We start from the raw sequence: 19,530 nt of genomic DNA on the forward strand, positions 1-19,530 counted from the left end.
ACTTCAACTACTTAGAGAACTATGTCTATCCTTCTTCTTCATGCAAGGAATCTTGATGACCCATCCAACCTATAGATGTCCTTGCAATCATGAAGTCATTTAACCAAACTTGATTATAGAATGAAAAGATACTTACTTTTCATGTGAAGATGAAATCTTCACCTTGATTGCTTTGATGATGGTTGAAGAAGATATATTAGAGCTTCTTCTTGGATGACCTTCTTACAAATGAGAGAGCCTTTCCTCAATAGAAAAGGTTTCTCCTTTTGATGAGGATGATTTGTTGCTTCCTCAGATGATCTTCTTCTAGGGCAAGAAGATGATCCTTTGAAGATGTCCATGCCTTATTGCCTTCAATTTGCCTTCTTTTGTACTTTAGATCAAGACTTCTTCTAGGACTTCGACCTTCTTCGAGATGATGTAGTCTTCGATTTTGAGGTCCTTTGAGCTTCATTGTTTTGTATACATATTGATGAGAGTCTTGGTGGCTTTTTGATGATGACCGTGGAGACAAAATATCTTGCTGTTGTAGATTGTCTCCTTGATTGCATAGACAAAAACCCTTGTTGATGTAGACTATTGATGTGGACTTAATCCTCCAATTTTGTCAAATCCTTTCAACTTGCTTTGATGCCCTTCTTGAAGCTGATCCTTGAATGTCTCTTTTTTGTTTCCCTTACTTTGAATTCAACACCTTGGCTCCGATACCATGTTGAAGAATCTAGGGCAATGAGATTTAATGAAATTCTTCTAGTCATGATAGCTACTTGTGAGGTATTTTTAACTTTTTCTTCTTAGCACATTCTTCACTTATTCTTATTAGAGTGTGTCTTCTTATATTCATCAAATAGTTACCAAAAACAAAGAGACAATAACACAAGATGTTGGGTTTTTCTAGGGCCAAAACCTCTCACTATTTGAGAGGAAAACCCGCACAAAATTCTTCTTATAGAGATTCCAATTGACGAATACCAAGACCATGACCCTTGACCTATTATGCCACTCCAAGACCAAGACACCAAAACCTGTTCTTTGTCACTATTGAGATCATCATCATTGTTGTACTCTTGAGGCCATCACTACTACACCACCGAAATCACCATTGTTGCACCTTCACCGAGGTCTTCATCATAACAACTAGATCATTGTTGCTGCACCATTGTTGCTCTTTCACTAAGATCTTCACCTTGTGACTATGTCACCTTCAGGATCAAGATCATAACTATGCTTAGAACACAACTACACCTTGAAGTATGTCAAGACTGTGTGTGCTCTACTGAGATCATAATTGAGATCTTGACTGCATTTGGAGGTATGCTGAGACTGGGTATGCTACCGTGGTATCCTTGAAATCACCTTCATCATTGAGACTATGACTGTGATTGCTTCCTGCACTGTAATCTTCACCAAGATTGTGACTGTGTTTTTTTGCACCGAGATCTGTCTTGTCACATCTATGCTGAAAGTGTGTGCCCTATAATATCCATCCAAAAATCACATGGATCCCTCTCCATCGAAACACTGAACTGTTGTCCTCATCCGAGTTTCCCATACCACTGTACTTGTCTAAGATTTCCGAGCTTCTTGTACCCATACGAAATTACAAAGAGTCCAAGTTTTTTCTATGTTTTTTGTGGTGACCCTAGCTAGGTATTTATAGTAGTTCGACCCACATATTGAGCCGACATGATAATGTGAAGAGATGTGTCCTTTTATGCAAGCCGACATGAGTGTATTTAATTCCTTTCGTTGGCCGACTTCTTCAAGAGGATTGTGCTTGTCTTTGAAGGGTTGTTAGACATTTCTATAGACTTGTGTACATTACACATATGCTCAAGAAGAGCATGACATTGACTCTTTGAATTAAAATAAATCCTAAGGCTCTCAATGGGAGCCACTAACTAATAACATCTTGCTCAGGAAACCCATGCAACAAGGCATAAAATAGTTTTATTTCATCATTTACAAAGATCATGTCACTGTGAAGACTGAACCTAGTTACACTTTATTCAACACACTCTTCTCATGGATTCCTATCCCATCCTCAAGTCGGTCCTTTCCTTGTCATGGATGTTTATATCCTTAAGGAGACCATATATGCTTATCCAATCCTCTGTCATTCTCTTTTTATCACTCGAAGAGGATAATGCACATGTGATGTTCATCATCACTCCATCTCAATCAGATAGTACATCCATATTCTCTCTTAATTTTGAGAATATAACCTTTCTCCTTAATCACAGAGACTCCTTTTTCTCCCTTTCAAAGAGGAGATTCCTTCCTTCCAATAATGGAAGCCAACATAACAAGCCTCATTGCTTGTCTTCATGAGAATATCAACTACTTGATCTTTATAACTACATGGTTCCTTCTTTTCTTTGCATCTCTTGCATCAAGTCTGCTTCTCTTAGAAGTACCATGGAACCATCTCCACTCTTTTTTCTTGTGACAAGATCCAGGTCATCTCTCTTTCTCATCACTTTCTTCTTCAATCATGAAGGCATTGCATTGGGCCTTCATGATCTTCAATCTTGACCATGAAAGTGATATTTCTTGACCTTTAGGTTATCTACTCATACAACTACCCCTTCAATCCCAAGATGGACTTCATATTGACTTTACAGTTGCCAGGTACCAAACATTGAGGTTCCCCCAATATTTTTCATCCACACAATTGACCTTGCCTCAATTTTCATCATGATTTCCTGCAACATTCTTCCAGCTAGTATAATTTTATGTTAACCAGATAACCAAATCATAAACAAATTAGAATTACCTCACCATGATGACCTTCTCACCAACATCCTCATCGACCATCTCCACTCGAAACTTTCCTTCTTGCATCAAAGTTCCCAAGGATCGAACTTGATTACCAAGTTACAAACTTTATTTCAGAGACTACTAGATGTTAATCAATATCAAATACATATTCTAGAGAAATTCCCAATCTTCTATGCATTCTTAAGTAAGTCACATTCTATTCTTTTCCAACATCATTAGTGCTTAAGAATATCTTTATAACCAACTTCGTTTCATAAGATTCTTGCGTATATGAATCTTATCTATTATTTACTTTTCAACATACATTCCTATGCTTTCATCCAATCATCTAGATATCCTCACAAAAAGTTTGTATCCTAACCCATTGCAACTTTCATCCCTTTTTACCAATATGTTTCCACATTACATAGAATACATACTATTCCTTGTTATGATGCTTTTCCAAGGACTTCCCAAAATGATGTTCCTTCTCGAATCACAACGATCCATTTTAGCAAGATGACAACCTCTAACATAATGCGAGACAATATCTTGAATGAACAATATCTAAAATGTTCTAACATTATACCCTAGATGATCTCTATTAAATTTCAGACATGCTACTATCGTATGCTTCTATTCTATGATGCTAAAGAGGAATCAACATTCATAAAGAACCTACAAGTCACTGAAACTTCTTTGAGTAGTAAAGATCCTTCACTTCCTCCTTCTTTGCCTTCTTCTTTTACCACTGCATGCATACAATTGTCGGTTTTTGTTAACCATTTATGTAGTTTGACTTTACATTAATAAAAATTATTTTGTGTTTTTCTTTAATAAAAAACATTTTATAGTAGAATAAAACAATTGTGGAAATTAATTATAAATGATTATGGTGGTGATTAATATTATATATAAATTTGAGAAATTAAAATTAATAATAATATTTAATTTTTAAAATTTATTATTTCTTAATTATACTTTATAAAGTTAAAAAAATTAATATATAATTATTATAATAATTTTTTTAAAATTTAAATTATATTTGAATTTTCCAAAATTTAAAATGGAAATTGTATTCATTATTAAAGAAATCAATTAATGTTTTTGTAAGGCTAAATAAAAAGATCAATTTTGACTACAACATATTAAAAATGATAAGGGATACACATGAAGTAATATGGAATTTTTATTTTTAGAAAAAAATGACTAAAAAAATATACATATTTTATGTTTTTGGAATCTGATTGTGCTTTTTTTAATAATATAATTTTAATCATTAATTTAAAAAAAAAATATATTTTTTAATTTATACAAATTTAAATTAATAATAATATGATCTAAGAAGAAGTCTTTCCATTTTTTTAAGCTTTAGTGTAGTGAGTGTGAAGCTTTTTGTAAGAGCTTATGAAGATTAAAAAAGGAAAGACAAACAAGCTTTAGTGTAGTAAGTGTGAAGCCCTTTGTAAGAGCCTATGGAGATTAAAAAAGGAAAGACAAACAAAATATGTTGAAAACTATTTTTTCTCTAACAATATCTAATTATAGACAAGACATTAAAATACTTAACGAATAATATTTATAAATTAAAAAAATCTTTAAAATTAACACTGGAGTACAAAACAAATAATTAATAATATTATTATGGAGAAGGAGACTAAGTCATTAAATCTACATTGTTTAATAATATTACTATTTACAGGAAAGACTTGGGTTATTAAATACTATTATTTAAAAGGGAGATAAAGAGAGATTGGGTTATTAAATATAATGTTAAATAATTGAAAAAAAACATAATTGTTTATTAATATTTATTAAGAAAGTTATAATAATTTTTTAAAGATAAAATAAAATAAATAATTTTAAGTAAAGAGAAAAAAAATAAAATTTTAAAAAGTAATTTTATTAATTGAGAAAAAATTAAAATTAAATGGAAATATAAAATTTAAAAATTAAACAATTTGATTTAGAACTTACATTTAAAAAACATTGACATATAATCTTAGATTATGTCTATACATCTCCCCCATACTGAGCTACGCTGTAGAGTGCCTCTAGGTGCAATTAAAATGGTGTGAGCACAAATCATTTTCTTTCATATTTTTAGTTTTATTTAATTGATTTTAATTGTTATGTAAATTGAGAAATTAAAGCAAAGCAAGGGAAGTATTCTTCCGAGCTAAAGAGGAAGCACATCCAACTTTATGAATACATTCTAGCTGTACAAAATGCAAAATGCAAAAAAAAAACCGTATTCTTATGTTAGAAAAGATGGACAACACACATATTGAGGTGTTGAGTCTTTTACAAGCATATTTATCTTCAAGACTATTTTAGTAAAACAAATTAGGTAGTTCCAACATTCTTAGGCGTTAAATTCACAATCAAAGAGATATAGGCAGTAACTAAAGACTTCACCAAGGGAGGGGGAAGAATTTTTGCAACAAGTAAGACTGTTTAATTTTTGTAATAAGCCCAGTGGGCCATTATTTGTAAATTTTTCTAATGAAGAAAATTGTCCATTGGACTCACCTCTTATATATGTAGAGCTATGTTTTCTTCGGTTTTTTGTGTGTTATGCTTCTCTAAAGGCCATCTCTTTTCTTGCTTTATCATGGTAATTTGTAGTTAGGATTACAAGTTTTGAAGGCAACAAATTGGTGTTACTTCTACTGTTAAATATGTATATTCAACATATACTTGCAAATTACTTTTAAGAATGTTTATTGGTTGAATTCATAGACTATGCCAAGCTCTAGTATTTCATTTATTGTATTCATTTACCAATACCCAACAATTCACTTTTCCTCATCGCAGGTTTACAATGATTTCCTTACTCACTGTTAAGCTCAAGTTTCAATATACTTCTCTTTTCTTTTACCTGTCATTCTCAACTTTTGTGCTTTGCTAGAGAAGACCCTATGCCTAATGGGAAGGCCTCTCTAGTTTGAGAGAATTACAGTCCTTTTATATGTTAAACCCAATATAAGCCCCCTGTTAATCCTAGAAACCCTTATTAATCCCTAGATATTGAGTGATAACATTTCTATTGTTATATTGTCACGTAGGCTAGAACTTTTCACGGTCCCATCTTATAATAATTGTACCCTTTGTATTCTATATATACACTAAGGAGACCTAGTTGTAGGATCATTGAATCCTGTCTTGTAAATTGATTTATTGTAAAAGGAGGTTCCCCCCTCAAAGAGGACTATAATTGTTGGTTTCTTATAATTTTTGAGGTGCAAGGTTCATAACATTTGGTATCATAACGTATGATCCTTGACTTTTACTGATTTAAATGATTCATCTTGGAATTTTCACTATAAATTTTTTCTGAGACACTTCAGAGATGAAATTTGGAGCATTTTGAGGAGAGATCTTAAGGAAAATTTAATTAAAATTTCATATCTTACTTTTCTATACTTTCAAAGATATACTCTGAAGTTGAATCAACCTTATATTTTTGCTGTAACTTCTTTTTTGAGAATTTTTAGAACGAGAAATTTTTAAAGATCTTAGGAGAAATATAGAAGTAACTCAAAAAAATATATTTAGAATTAGATTTGAAGAATTGGAAACATGACATGCTATACAATTTTTATCTTCGAAAGAGACCAAATATCAACAAGTTTTGGGAAGTTACCATAACTTTCACTTGACACATCAAATTTTGGTCAAACCTATGAAATTCTAGAGAAGACATATAATAGTGTTATAGACAAAAGTTTCAGACCTAGAAGGGCTCAAATCATACATACATACATACATAGATAGATAGATAGATAGATACATACATACATACATACATATCTATATCTATATCTATATCTATATCTATATCTATATCTATATCTATATCTATATCTATATCTATATCTATATCTATATATATATATATATATATATATATATATATATATATATATATATATATATATATATATATATATATATATATATATATATATATATATATATATATATATATATCTATATATATATATATTGGTGGCCACCTGCCTATTCCACTTGGACCCCCACCACTATCTCTTTCAATTTTCAGTTTCCTTAATTGTAGCACAATTAACTATTTTTGGTAGTTTTTCGGGTCCTAAACTTCTAGAGCCGTGTTGAGGCCCTCGACGATGTTTTTAGGGAAAAAAGGGCAAACATATATCTTTAAATGATGTTTGCATTCAAAACTTGTAGTCCTTGGATAGATATTTCTAACAAGATATCAAACATTAGAAAATCAAACAGAGATCGTATGCCAAAGTTACAACCTCGGCAAATTGATGTACCAATTTACCCAAACAGGGCCCATATTTTTGGCGCATCATCTCTTAGGGTTAGGTTTTTGGATGTTTAGGGTTTTCCATTGTTTCTCAATAATAAATAGGCCTTCGAGCCTCATTGTAACACATTTCAAAGGCATGTAGCTGCCAAACCTCTTCTCAAAGATAAGCTACCATCGCTCGAGTAAGTTTATTTCCATTCTGTATGTAAACATATTTTAGTTCCTTGATATTAATGAAATGAAGTTTTGTTCCTGCTGCATCTCTATGTTTATGTTTATATCTATATTATGTTGTGTTCTTGCATAAGTCCAGATCTATGGTATCAAAGCAGTCTGCTCTTTCTCTATTTTTCTTTGCATGTCCCCAACGAGGTTAGTGTTGAAATTTCTAAGTCTGACATGTTAGAAATCCCTACTGCATTGTTTGGTTTAATTTCTCCTACTTGTTTATCTCATTAAAAAGTTATTTGTAAGTATAAATACTGAAATAAACACAAATGCATCCTTAACTCATATACATATCAACAATTGAAATAACTAAGACAAACACGCAAGCGCAAAATTATTTTTAGATAATCATCCCCAGAAAAACCCAAGGTAGGAAAATCGGTGCTACAGATATGAGGGTTTTATTATTATGTAGCTTCTAAATACATCTAAGGTGCCAGAAATGGCTCAACAAACAGAGAATGCCCTCGGTAATAGTACCTCTCCTTGGAGATAGATATTTCGGCTGATCTATCACCAGATGAATGATCCCACAAAAAAAATTGCATCTCCTTAGCAGCACACCAAAAGCATATCCAAGCTTCTCAGCTACTTTATGTCAATCTACAGGGACTGCATCACCCTTCCCGACTCATCAGCACCCATTCTTCCCCATGAAAATTATCCCAGTGCTTCCTCTTGGCCCTGTGTCAGCTCTGCTAGCCTCTGCGCAGGTACTGAAGCCTCTCCATCAACCCTCACACCCTTTGCGTCACCCACGCTGGCCTCTACATCTTCTACATGGCTCCTAGCTGCCTCTGCATAGAACCCAACTACCTCTACGTTAGCCTCTCCAGGCTCTGCACTGTCTCTCTGGCACTATCTCTGCCTCTCTGCTATGTATTCTCGGCCTCATGTGAAATTTCCCCTCGCTGCAACAGATCGCTAGCTCGATTCTCTCAGTAAACCCCGCTCCAAAAAATCGAACTGACTAATCAACTTGGTGTATCTCCAAATGACCCTCAAGCCTCCTCTTATACTTTTCCTGTTGAGTCTTCAACGACCGAGATTAAGTCCCTAATCAAAGGCTAAGATTATATTTGTCTTGATCCATGTCATTTAGAACATTCTCACCTAGTTATATATATATATATATATTTACAGAAACGGTTATGGGATTTCATTAACTGAGTGACTAAGAGCCACAAATTCGATTACAAGAGGAGAGGCAGATTTCTGCATGTCTTTTCAGCAAGAGGAAAATAACGCCTACTCTCGTCAAGCTCCTCTTTTTACATTTAATATAGTGTACTTCTGCTGCTGATTTCCCGAGCTGAAAAATACAAACAAACTGTTGCAAAAGGATGCAATAGAACATGGCTCTTTAGGGGATTGGATCCCAAAGGATTTCATTATCTTTGAGAATAGAACCGGCATCTAAATGGACTGCCTTGTTTGCCTCGATGTCTGCTTCTTTGTTATTTGTTCTCAAAACATGGAAGTATTTCAGATTCAGGGACTTTGCCATGCCTTTGATCCTTGTAATTATCCTTGCTAGATGCAGGTCCGCTGAGTTAGAATTGGTCGCCACTTCTTGGATGATAACCTGAGAATCTCCAAAGACATTTGCCTCCTTGTAGCCCAGCTCTTTAAGGAATTTGATTCCTTGAAAAAGGGCCATCACTTTAGCTTGTATGCTTGAGGAATGGCCTAATCCCCAAGCAAATCTGTGCACAACTATTTCATTTGGGTTTATGATGAGTCCTCTAGCTCTAGCAATACCTGGATTCCCTTTGGCTGCCCCATCAAAGAAGAGAGAGGGAAGAGTTTGATTGGACAACCAGGTTTGAAAATCTGCTTCATTTTTCCTGACTTTCCATTCTTTGCGAGATGGAGGAGAGCTGTTCGATTTTGGAAATTTAAAATTGAGGGCAGATCCCAGATCTATGTCCTGCTGGCTTAGATTTGAATCATCCCCTTTGTCTTCCAGCCACTCAACAAGTTGACTTTTTACTGTGTTGGCAACAATTCTGAAGTCCTGTTCCTTATTATGGAAAATCCTTCTGTTTCTTTCCAGCCAGACTTTCCAGCTGATGAATTTAGGCAGAGCACTCCACGTTGACCTGATTGTTTTATTTTTTGGAAAAGGGCCTGGATATCTAGCCATCCAGCCCGCAAATAGATCCGAGACTGAGGAGGGGAAGGTGAATTTATGCTTCCAAGAAACGAGTAGCTCTTGCCATATGGAAGCTGCGAACTTGCACTCGATCATGAGGTGGAAGGCGGATTATAAATTTTCTTTACAAAGAGAGCATCTAGAAGGCCCAAATATGCCCCTTTTCTGAAGCCTGTCTTCAGTGAGAATTTTCTGATGACAGAGGAGCTAGCAGAAGTGGTCGACTTTAGGAATTGAAGGTATTTTCCATATGCCAACCCAGGGGGTAGGATTGGGAGGCACATGTGGCCGCTCTAGACATTTAGCATAGCCCTAGGCTACCGAGTAACCTACCCGATTTGATCCCCAGCCTCTCACGTCCTGCGTGCGTACATGAATTGGAGCCAGCCCGTGTAACTGCGTGGTGGACGTTTCTAGATCAGATCGTTAGTTGGGTGGAACTGGGAGTTGTTTCCAACCCATCCACACATCACCCTTCCAAATTGAGAGATCCCACAATGTGTTGATGCTGGCCTCTGACATCTAGCGCTGCAACTCAGGCATGTCTCTCGATTCTGCCAGCAGGGGTCTATTCAAGATACTATCGTTCCAGAGGTGGATACATTTTCCATTGCCTGGAATCCAGAAGGAATGATTCCTTAATGAACCTGCTGAAAGGAGTTTTGAAATGGTTCTTGGGCTGATCCATGCATCTAAGTCTCGGTACTCTGAAGTAATTCTTCCACAATGCAACTTACACCCTGTTGTGTGTGGAGCATGATTGTTCAGAGGTCTTTGTTTTAGCCGGATGTATACCCCAGGAAGTTTTGTACACCCCTCCACGCGGGGGGGTGTGGGGGGTACTTGTCCCCCCCGTGGGGGTTTCGGGGGGCCGATCCCCCCGGCTGGGGGGTCCGGGGGCTCGGGGGCAGCGCCCTCGAAGCCAAAAATAAATGTAAAATTGCCTTGTAAAAGTATAGTAATTTCTAGTCAATCTGGGCCGTTCATTAGGCGGATGATCTGACGGTAGAACTTATGTTTAGTTTAGGGTTTTTTGCCCTAGAAGGAAACCCCTCTCTTTGTATGAGGGTATTGTATTTGAGGCTGTGAAATAGATGTGTATTCTGTGAGTGAGAAACAGAGAGGTGAGACTGTGAGAGAAAACAGAGGATATTACAGCAGATTTGCTGTAGGTTGTGTCTCTTCATTTTGCTGGATAATAGAAAGGAAGGGCTGGCTGTTCGGGGTGGACGTAGCCCAAACTGGGTGAACCACGTATATCTGTGTCTCTCTTGTTTTGTGCGTTTTCTGTGTTTATATTTCTGAAATATTTTATGTGTTCCATTGCTCCGTAATATATAATTTTCTAACAACTGGTATGAGAGCCGAAGGTCTATTTGGCTGATAAACTCGCAGGAAAGAAGGGTTCTTGGTTTGAGTGGGAGCAATGGTGGAAGATGGTAAGTTTAGGGTCGAGAAATTTAACGGCCAAAACTTCTCGATGTGGAAGATGCAGATGGAAGATTATCTGTATCAGAAAGATCTATACCTACCATTGGGCGGAAAAACAAAGATGCCGATGGGTATGAAAGACGAAGAATGGAACCTTCTCGATAGAAAGACACTCGAAACAATACGGTTGTGCCTTGCTGCATCAGTCGCCTTCAACATTTCGAAGGAAACCACGATAGAGGGTTTGATGCAGACGTTGTCGAAACTATATGAAAAACCCTCGGCCTCAAACAAGGTATTTCTTATGAAACGGTTATTTAATATGAAGATGTCAGAAGGTGGATCTGTTGCAGACCATTTAACTGATTTTAATACAGTTACAAGTGAGTTAAGTTCTGTAGGGGTAAACTTTGATGATGAAGTTAGAGCTCTGTTATTCTTGTGCTCATTACCAGAAAGTTGGAATTGTTTGGTAATGGCCATTAGTAACTCCGTTTCTGGATCTAGTACTTTAAAGTTTGATGATGTTGTCGGTGCTATCCTTAGCGAGGAAATGCGACGGAAAAGCTCCGGTGAAACATCGGGAAATGCTTTGAGTGCAGAGTCTAGAGGAAGAAAAATGGAAAGAGGAAAGAGCTCAGGATATCGCAGTAAATCAAGGAAAGGCAGATCCAAGTCCAGATCGGGGATAGTGTGCTGGAAATGTGGAAAGAAAGGACACCTAAAGAAAGACTGTAGATCTCGGAAGGGAAAAGAAGGAGATGCACAACAAGAAAACAATCATGAAGCAAATGTGACAGGTGAGGTGTTACAAGATACTTTGATTCTTTCTTTCGAAAATATTACTGATTCTTGGGTGGTAGATTCAGGGGCTTCATTCCATGCCACACCTGATAAGAAATAGTTTCATGATTATGTTCAAGGAGATTTTGGACAAGTTCGTCTGGGTGATGATAAACCCTGTAAAATCGTTGGAATCGGTAAGGTTCTTTTAAAACAACAGAATGGAAACCAATGGCTATTAAAGGAGGTAAGGCATGTTCCAGATCTAAATAAAAATCTGATTTCAACAGGGCAGTTAGGCGGTAAAGGTTGTGTGACAAATTTCACAGATAAAGCTTGGAAGGTCACCAAATGAGCCCTGGTAATAGCAAAAGGGGAAAAGGTTGGTACATTGTATTTATGCAATGGTATTTCTAACTCTGTTAATGCTTTAACTTCCAAAGGAGCAGATGCAGCATTATGGCATCATAGGCTCGGAAACATGAGTGAAAAGAGGATGAAGATTCTTCACTCAAGGAATTTGTTGCCAGGTTTGAAGAATGTTGATTTGGACTTATGTGAGAATTGCATTTATGGAAAACAGAAGAGAGTCAGATTTCTCAGAGTTGGGAAAGAAAAGAAGAATGAAAAATTAGAGCTTGTGCATACAGATGTATGGGGACCTGCTCAGGTATCATCTCTCCGTGGCTCTCGTTATTATGTTACTTTTACTAATGATGCAACTAGAAAAACTTAGATTTATTGTATTAAGAATAAATCTGATGTATTTGATACTTTCAAGAAATGGAAAGCTTTGGTTGAGATTGAGACAGGAAAGAAATTGAAGTGTCTTAGATCAGACAATGTAGGTGAATATTGTAGCAAAGAGTTTGATAGGTACTGTTCAGAGCATGGAATTCACAGAGAGAAGACAGTTGCAAGAACACCACAAGAAAATGGTGTGTCAGAAAGGATGAACAGAACAATCATGGAGCGTGCAAGGGGCATGAGATTGCATGCAGGATTGCCTTTACAGTTTTGGGCAGATGCTGTAGATACTGCTCTTTATCTAATAAACAGAGGGCCTTCAAGTTCCTTGGATGGTGGTGTTCCAGAGGAAGCATGGACAGGTAAAAAGGTAAACTACTCTTTTTTAAAGCCTTTTGGTTGTGAGGCCTTTGTCCATATTGATAAAGAAAATAGAACAAAGCTTGAGGCAAAGTCAAAGAAATGTAGCTTTATTGGATATGGTGTTAATGATTTTGGTTATCGCTTATATGATTATGAAAATCACAAAATCATTAGGAGCAGAGATGTAATATTCAATGAAAAGGTCTTGTATAAGAATCAGTTGCAGGAAAAGAAGCAAGAAAAAGAAAACAAGGAATACGCAGTTCTTGACGAAATCACTGAAAAAGTAAAGGTGCCTAAAAATAATAATAATCAAAAACACAACAACAGCAACCACCACAGCAACAACAGGCACCCCAAACACCTGAAAGTGGTGTTAGAAGATCTACCAGGATAAGTAGACCCCCTGAACGATATTCTCCTTTATTATATTATTTATTGTTGACTGATTCCGGTGAACTCGAATGTTATGAAGAAGCAATGCAGGTTGAAAGCCATGAAAGAAGAGATGGACTCCTTAATGCATAACCAGACTTGGGATTTAGTCAGGTTGCCTACAGGAAAAACTACATTGAAGAATAAATGGGTTTACAGGCTGAAGGAAGAAGATGGAGGAAAACAAAGGTACAAAGCTAAACTTGTGGTGAAGGGGTTTGCACAGAAGAAAGGTATTGATTTTGATGAAATATTTTCTCCTGTTGTTAAAATGACTTCAATCAGAACTATTTTAAGTCTTGTAGCAGCTGAAGATTTGCATCTTGAGCAGTTAGATTGAAAGACAAACTTTCTCCATGGGGATTTGGAGGAAGAGATATATATGCAACAGCCACAAGGATATGAGGTGAAAGGGAAGGATAAACTAGTGTGCAGGTTGAAGAAGAGCTTGTATGGCTTAAAACAGGCTCCAAGGCAGTGGTATCTACAATTTGACAAGTTTATGTCTGAACAAGGTTATACTAGATGTCACTCTGATCATTGTGTTTATCTAAAAAAGAAAAATGATGGCAGCTATATTATATTGTTATTGTATGTGGATGACACGCTTATTGCATGATCTAACATGCAAGAAATAAATGTACTCAAAAGAAAATTGGCAAATTCATTTGCAATGAAGGATTTGGGAGCTGCAAAACAAATCCTTGGTATGAGAATAACTAGAGACAGGAAAAATCGCAAATTAACATTGTCTTAGAATGAGTACATACAAAAGGTGTTGAAAAGATTTAACATGCACAATGCAAAACCAATTAGTACACCTTTTGCTAGCCATTTTAAACTTAGTAAGGAAATGTGCCCAAAGACCCAAGAAGACATGGATTATATGTCTAAAGTTCCATATGCATCAGCAGTTGGAAGCTTAATGTATGCAATGGTCTGCACAAGGCCTGATATTGCACATGTAGTGGGAGTTGTAAGCAGGTACATGAACAATCCAGGAAAGGAACATTGGATGGTCATGAAATGGATTCTCAGATATTTGAAAGGTACCACAAATCAAGCATTATGCTTTGGTGGTTCAAACATCTCCCTACAAGGATATGTTGATGCAGATATGGCAAGTGACAGAGATAACAGGAGGAGCACTACAGGATATGTATTTAATGTTGGAGGAACAGCTGTCAGTTGGGTTTAAAAAATCCAAAGTGTTGTTGCACTTTCAACAACAGAAGCAGAGGATGTTGCTGCTACAGAGGCTAGTAAAGAAATGATTTGGTTACAAAGGTTTATGGGTGAATTGGGTAAGGAGCATGATATGGGCACGTTATACAGTGATAGCCAAAGTTCCATTCATCTTACAAAGAACTCAGCATTTCATTCCAGGACTAAACACATACAGCTCAAGTACCATTTCATACGATCAGTGTTGGAAGATGGAGAGTTGAAGCTGGAAAAGATACACACTAGCCAAAATCCCGCAGATATGCTAACAAAAGTTGTAACCAGGGAGAAACTGAGAATATGCTCAGTTTCAGTTGGTCTTCAAGGATGACGATGAAGATGAGAAACAACCAGGTCCAAAGAGGAGTCATTGTCCAGCAAATGGAGTAGCGGTGGAGTTGCTACAATCATTCTCCAAGTGGGAGATTGTTGTGTGTGGAGCATGATTGTTCAGAGGTCTTTGTTTCAGCCGGATGTATACCCTAGGAAGTTTTGTACACCCCTCCATGCGGGGGGGCCGATCCCCCCGGCTGGGGGGTCCGGGGGCCAGCGGTCCCCCGGCGGGGGCTCGGGGGCAGCGCTCTCGAAGCCAAAAATAAATGTAAAATTGCCTTGTAAAAGTATAGTAATTTCTAGTAAATCTGGGCCGTTCATTATGCAGATGATTTGATGGTAGAACTTATGTTTAGTTTAGGTTTTTTTTCCCTAGAAGGCAACCCCTCTCTTTGTATGAGGGTATTGTATTTGAGGTTGTGAAATAGATGTGTATTCTGTGAGCGAGAAACAGAGAGGTGAGACTGTGAGAGAAAACAGAGGATATTACAGCAGATTTGCTGTAGGTTGTGTCTCTTCATTTTGCTGGATAATAGAAAGGAAGGACTGGCTGTTCGGGGTGGACGTAGCCCAAACTGGGTGAACCACGTATATCTGTGTCTCTCTTGTTTTGTGCATTTTCTGTGTTTATATTTCTGCAATATTTTATGTGTTCCATTGCTCTGTAATATATAATTTTCTAACACACCCAACCTGGATTTGGAGCTATGATTTTCCAAATCAATTTGGCTCCCATAGCTAAGTTTTGGACACTGAGATCTTTGAAGTTCAGTCCTCCCTCCTGAGTTGGTCTGATGACTGTTTCCCAATTGACTAGGGAAATTCTCTTCTCGTTTTGTTTGCCTCCTTTCCAGAAAAACTTTCTGATTAATTCCTCCATCTTTTTGATGATTCCCACAAGCGCCAATAGAACAAAGAATTTGAATAATGGAAGGCTACTTAGCACTGCTTTAATGAGCACTGATTTTCCAGCTATATTGAGCTAAGAGGATCCCCAACCTTGCATTTTTGTTTTGAATTTGTCTAACTGAGGATACCAATCTTTACTAAAGGCCCTCTTGTGGAAGATTGGCAGTCCCAGATATTTAAATGAGGACCAAGAAGTAGAGACTGCAAAACCGAGGCATCTAGCAATGGAGCTTACAGTTGAAGCAGGAATATTCAAACAATAGATATGGCATTTGCCATTGTTTAGAACACTGCCCAAGACCTTACAGTAATCTTCTAGGGCTTCTTTGAATTTGATTTATGAATGAGGAGATGCAGCCCCCAACAGTAAAGTATCATCAGCGAAGAGGGCGTGATTGATGCTTTTGACTCCTCTTGCAATGCACAGGCCAACGATGTCTTGATCTAGCTGCTTTCTTTGTAGATAAAAACTGAGAACAGAGCCTGTAGAATGAATAGGATGGGTGAAATGGGGCACCCTTGCCTCAGCCTTCTTGTGGCTTTGAAAAATTCAGCAGCCCTTCCATTCACCAGGGGGGCAATCCAAGGCTCCGAAATACACGATCTAATCCACTTGATGAAATTTTGACCAAACCTTTGCAACACCTCAAACAAAAAACTATGTCTAACTCGATCAAAAGCATTTGCTAGATCTAATTTAATAACCATACCTTTTTCCTTTCGGTGTAGGCTGGAGTGAATCGCCTCTTGAACCAGAACGAAATTGTCCACTAGTTGCTTGCCATGAATAAATCCACCTTGGTTATGCGGAATGATTTTGGGAAGAATTCTTTTCAACCTCTTAGCTATTACTTTGGTTATCACTTTGTACCCAATATTGCATAAGGAAATTGGGCGAAATCTGCTGAAGGAGTTTGCTCCTTTCTCTTTGGGAATGAGGGCAAGAAAGGCTGAATTTGTGCAGCCTCCAATCTTCTGACAGTCTTGGGATTTCTGGATCATTTTGAAGAACTCCTTCTCAACAATCTGCCAACAGGTTTGGAGAAATCTAGGTGTAAAACCGTCTAGTCCCGGAGCTTTATTAGGATCCATTGCGAAAAGGGCCTCCTTGACTTCCTTTTGCGTGATTTTTCCTTCAAGTGCCTAGTTCATTTTGGAGGTGATAAGGCTAGGGACAACGTCCAATAGAGTAGCGTTTAGATCAGCTCCTGAATCTTCTCTATACAACTGCTCAAAGTGCTCTGAGGATGCCTTTTTTATGCTGGTAAAGTCCTTCAGAACGCAGTTGTCTTATTTTATTTCAGTGATGGAGTTATAGCCTTTCTTGGCTTGGGCTTGTTTATGGAAAAAGGAGGAGTTTCTGTCTCCATATTTGAGCCAAAGGCTCCTGGACTTGAGCCTCCAATATTCTTCTTCTGCCAGACAGGCCTTGTGAAAACTTTGCTGAAGCTTGGCCTCCTTTTCCAACTCATCTTTAGTGATTTCAGCTGCTTCAAGATGGAGATGCTGGCTTTCTAGAGCGATTTGAATTTTTTTCCTTTCCGCAGTAGGGTTGGGCAGGGTCTTAGCCCAATTTTTTAGCATGACTTTAACCCTTCTGAGTTTTTCCTCCCAAACAAAAAAGGCGGATCCCTTGACTGGGTCTTTCCAGCAGTCTCTGACCTTTTCCATGAAGTCTGTCTCTTTGATCCAGAGAGAGCTGAATCTGAAAGGAATAGGCCCCAGATCCTTGGGGGTCAGCAGCTCTAGGCTAATGGGCTTGTGATCTGATACACTGCTGTGAAGAATGCGCATTCTAGCTTCTAGTCCAAGAAGTAAGAAGGAGCTTTGCACCAAAAATCTGTCAAGTCTTGTCGCTATGTAACCTGGGCCAACTCTCTTATTTGACCACGTGAACTTGCCAGTAGTCAGCTTAATGTCTATCAGATCCCAATCTTGCATGAGATCTTCCACTAATTCTCTTGCCGGATCCCTGACGATACTGCCTCCTCTTTTTTCTGACGAGAGGAGGGTGAGGTTGAGGTCTCCGACTATGATTATATTCTCCAGATTCTCTAGATCTGCCAAGTTTTTGATGGAATCCCAGCATAATTTTTTCTCACCTGCATTGTTAGGAGCATATACATTGAATAGGAAAATAATTTCCTTAGATTCTAAGTGCTGCATTTTTAACAAAATCCAATGAGTGTTCAGGGACTCAGAGATTAATGAGAACTTATTTGGATTCCAGAGCGACCCAAGTCCTCCCGATGCTCCACGGGTAGAGATTGCTTGCGCTCCATCTTTCTTCCAAAACTTTTTGCTTGCCTGGAGGAAGACTGAATTCTCCAATTTAGTCTCCAGAATGAGAAGAATGTCTGGGGCTTCCAGTCTTATTAAACTATTCATTGCTTCTTCCTTAGCTTTGGTGCCCATTCCCCTACAATTCCAGGAGACTATCTTCATCATTTACTTTTGCTGTGATGAGCTCCTTTGGAGCTCTGGGTTTGGATCCTCTTCATCTTCGGGGTTTTTGCTAGGAGTTTCTCTAGCGTTGGCTGGCTACCCTGAAGCTTGTCCTTATATGTTTCTTGGTCTCTTTTTTCCTTTGCTGACATGCGCCCTCTTGTAGATCTTCTAGGGGTAGACTGTGATTCACCTATTTCCCCTTCTTCCTCTGATTCCTCGGACTCTTGGGTTTCCTCTTCTTCTTCTGACATCCTCCCTTTGGATCTCTCTGGTACACTTTTGGATTTAGATGGAGAGATCTCCTTCGGGATTTCTGTCTCCTGCGTGTTCATGATTTCAGATCCAAGGATCTCAAATTTGTTCCCTTGGCTTTCCATGGGTGGTTTCTGAGCAGGCCCCGCTTGGGGAGCTCTAGCATTTGCATTTGCATTCTTCCTGAGTGAAGTTTTGGGTCGCTTTGCCTGATTCCATCCTTCTTCCTTCCCTTTTTCTTCTACCCCTTTGGACGGGCAGTCTCTGGCGAAGTGTCCGTAGACATGACACTTCCGGCATTTGAACGGCAGCTGTTCATAGTCCAATTTCTGTACATGTGTCCAGGGACCTACAATTATTTTGATGGCTTCTGGTAGTCCGACCTCCAGATCTACCTTGACACAAATTCTGGCGCAATTGCACTGATCTTTGCTGTTGGCCTTGTCTATAAATTTCCCAAGAGTGTTTCCTATATGTTTCAAAGAGTCCCAGTTCTGGTAGTGTACGGGAAGATTGGGGAGTCTTACCCACATCGGGACCGCTGAAGGCACATCCACTGCTGGATCGAAGTCTGGCATCCATTTGTTTAAATACAGACCTTGAGGGCCCATGAAGTAGGGGCCATTCTTGAAAATGAGATCCTTGTCCTCTTTTTCAGAAAATTCAAATAAGAAGTATCCTCTTCCGAGGAAGTAAGAGGTTACCTTGTTCTTTATCAGATGAGCCTAGTTCCTAGCGACCTAGTTTTCCGTTGATTTCGGGGAAGGCCATAGACCTGTAAACTAATCGACCAGAGCACGATCTTCCAGATATAGGGCTACCTGAATCGGACCTTTAGGCGGAAGGGCGATCTCGGGGATATCTTCTAACTTTTTCATGAACTTAGCAGCTTCCACGGATTTCTTCTTTGGCAGAGAGGCCAGCAAGGTTATGAAGGCCTCAACAGCGGAGGGTGGAGGAGGGGAGGAAGACCCCTGAGGGGGAGTCAGCTCCTCCATGAAGCAGATTCAGCCAGCCCGACCGCAGCTTGGAGCAAAGCTCTCGGCGGACAGATCCACAGGGATAGGGACGCGCAAAGAGTGGGCGTGCTCGCAGGTTTAGAACACGCGAATACCGGATCTCGCAGGTTGCAGAGTTGTCTCACCCAGTTTTATATTAATAC

The 19,530-nt window shown here is 38.2% G+C and overlaps 2 protein-coding genes across 2 annotated transcripts; both read right to left on the reverse strand.

Moving 5' to 3' along the window:
• Nucleotides 1-8,651: 8,651 nt before the first annotated feature.
• LOC149246611 (uncharacterized) lies at nucleotides 8,652-9,434 on the reverse strand. The gene has a single exon (XM_089442008.1). It carries the CDS (start codon nucleotides 9,432-9,434, stop codon nucleotides 8,652-8,654), a length of 783 nt encoding a protein of 260 aa, XP_089298134.1.
• Nucleotides 9,435-16,958: 7,524 nt separating this feature from the next.
• LOC149246612 (uncharacterized) lies at nucleotides 16,959-18,979 on the reverse strand. The gene is made up of 2 exons (XM_089442013.1): nucleotides 18,394-18,979; nucleotides 16,959-17,770 (listed from the first exon to the last, which is right to left on the reverse strand). The coding sequence occupies exons 1-2, from the start codon at nucleotides 18,977-18,979 to the stop codon at nucleotides 16,959-16,961; spliced, it is 1,398 nt and encodes a 465-aa protein (XP_089298139.1).
• Between the last annotated feature and the right edge of the window lie 551 nt (nucleotides 18,980-19,530).

The sequence above is a fragment of the Pinus tabuliformis genome, chromosome 7 (assembly GCF_031772625.1).
Source record: "Pinus tabuliformis cultivar Carrire ecotype Pingquan chromosome 7, CPIR1, whole genome shotgun sequence".
NCBI classification, from domain to species: Eukaryota; Viridiplantae; Streptophyta; class Pinopsida; order Pinales; family Pinaceae; genus Pinus; species Pinus tabuliformis.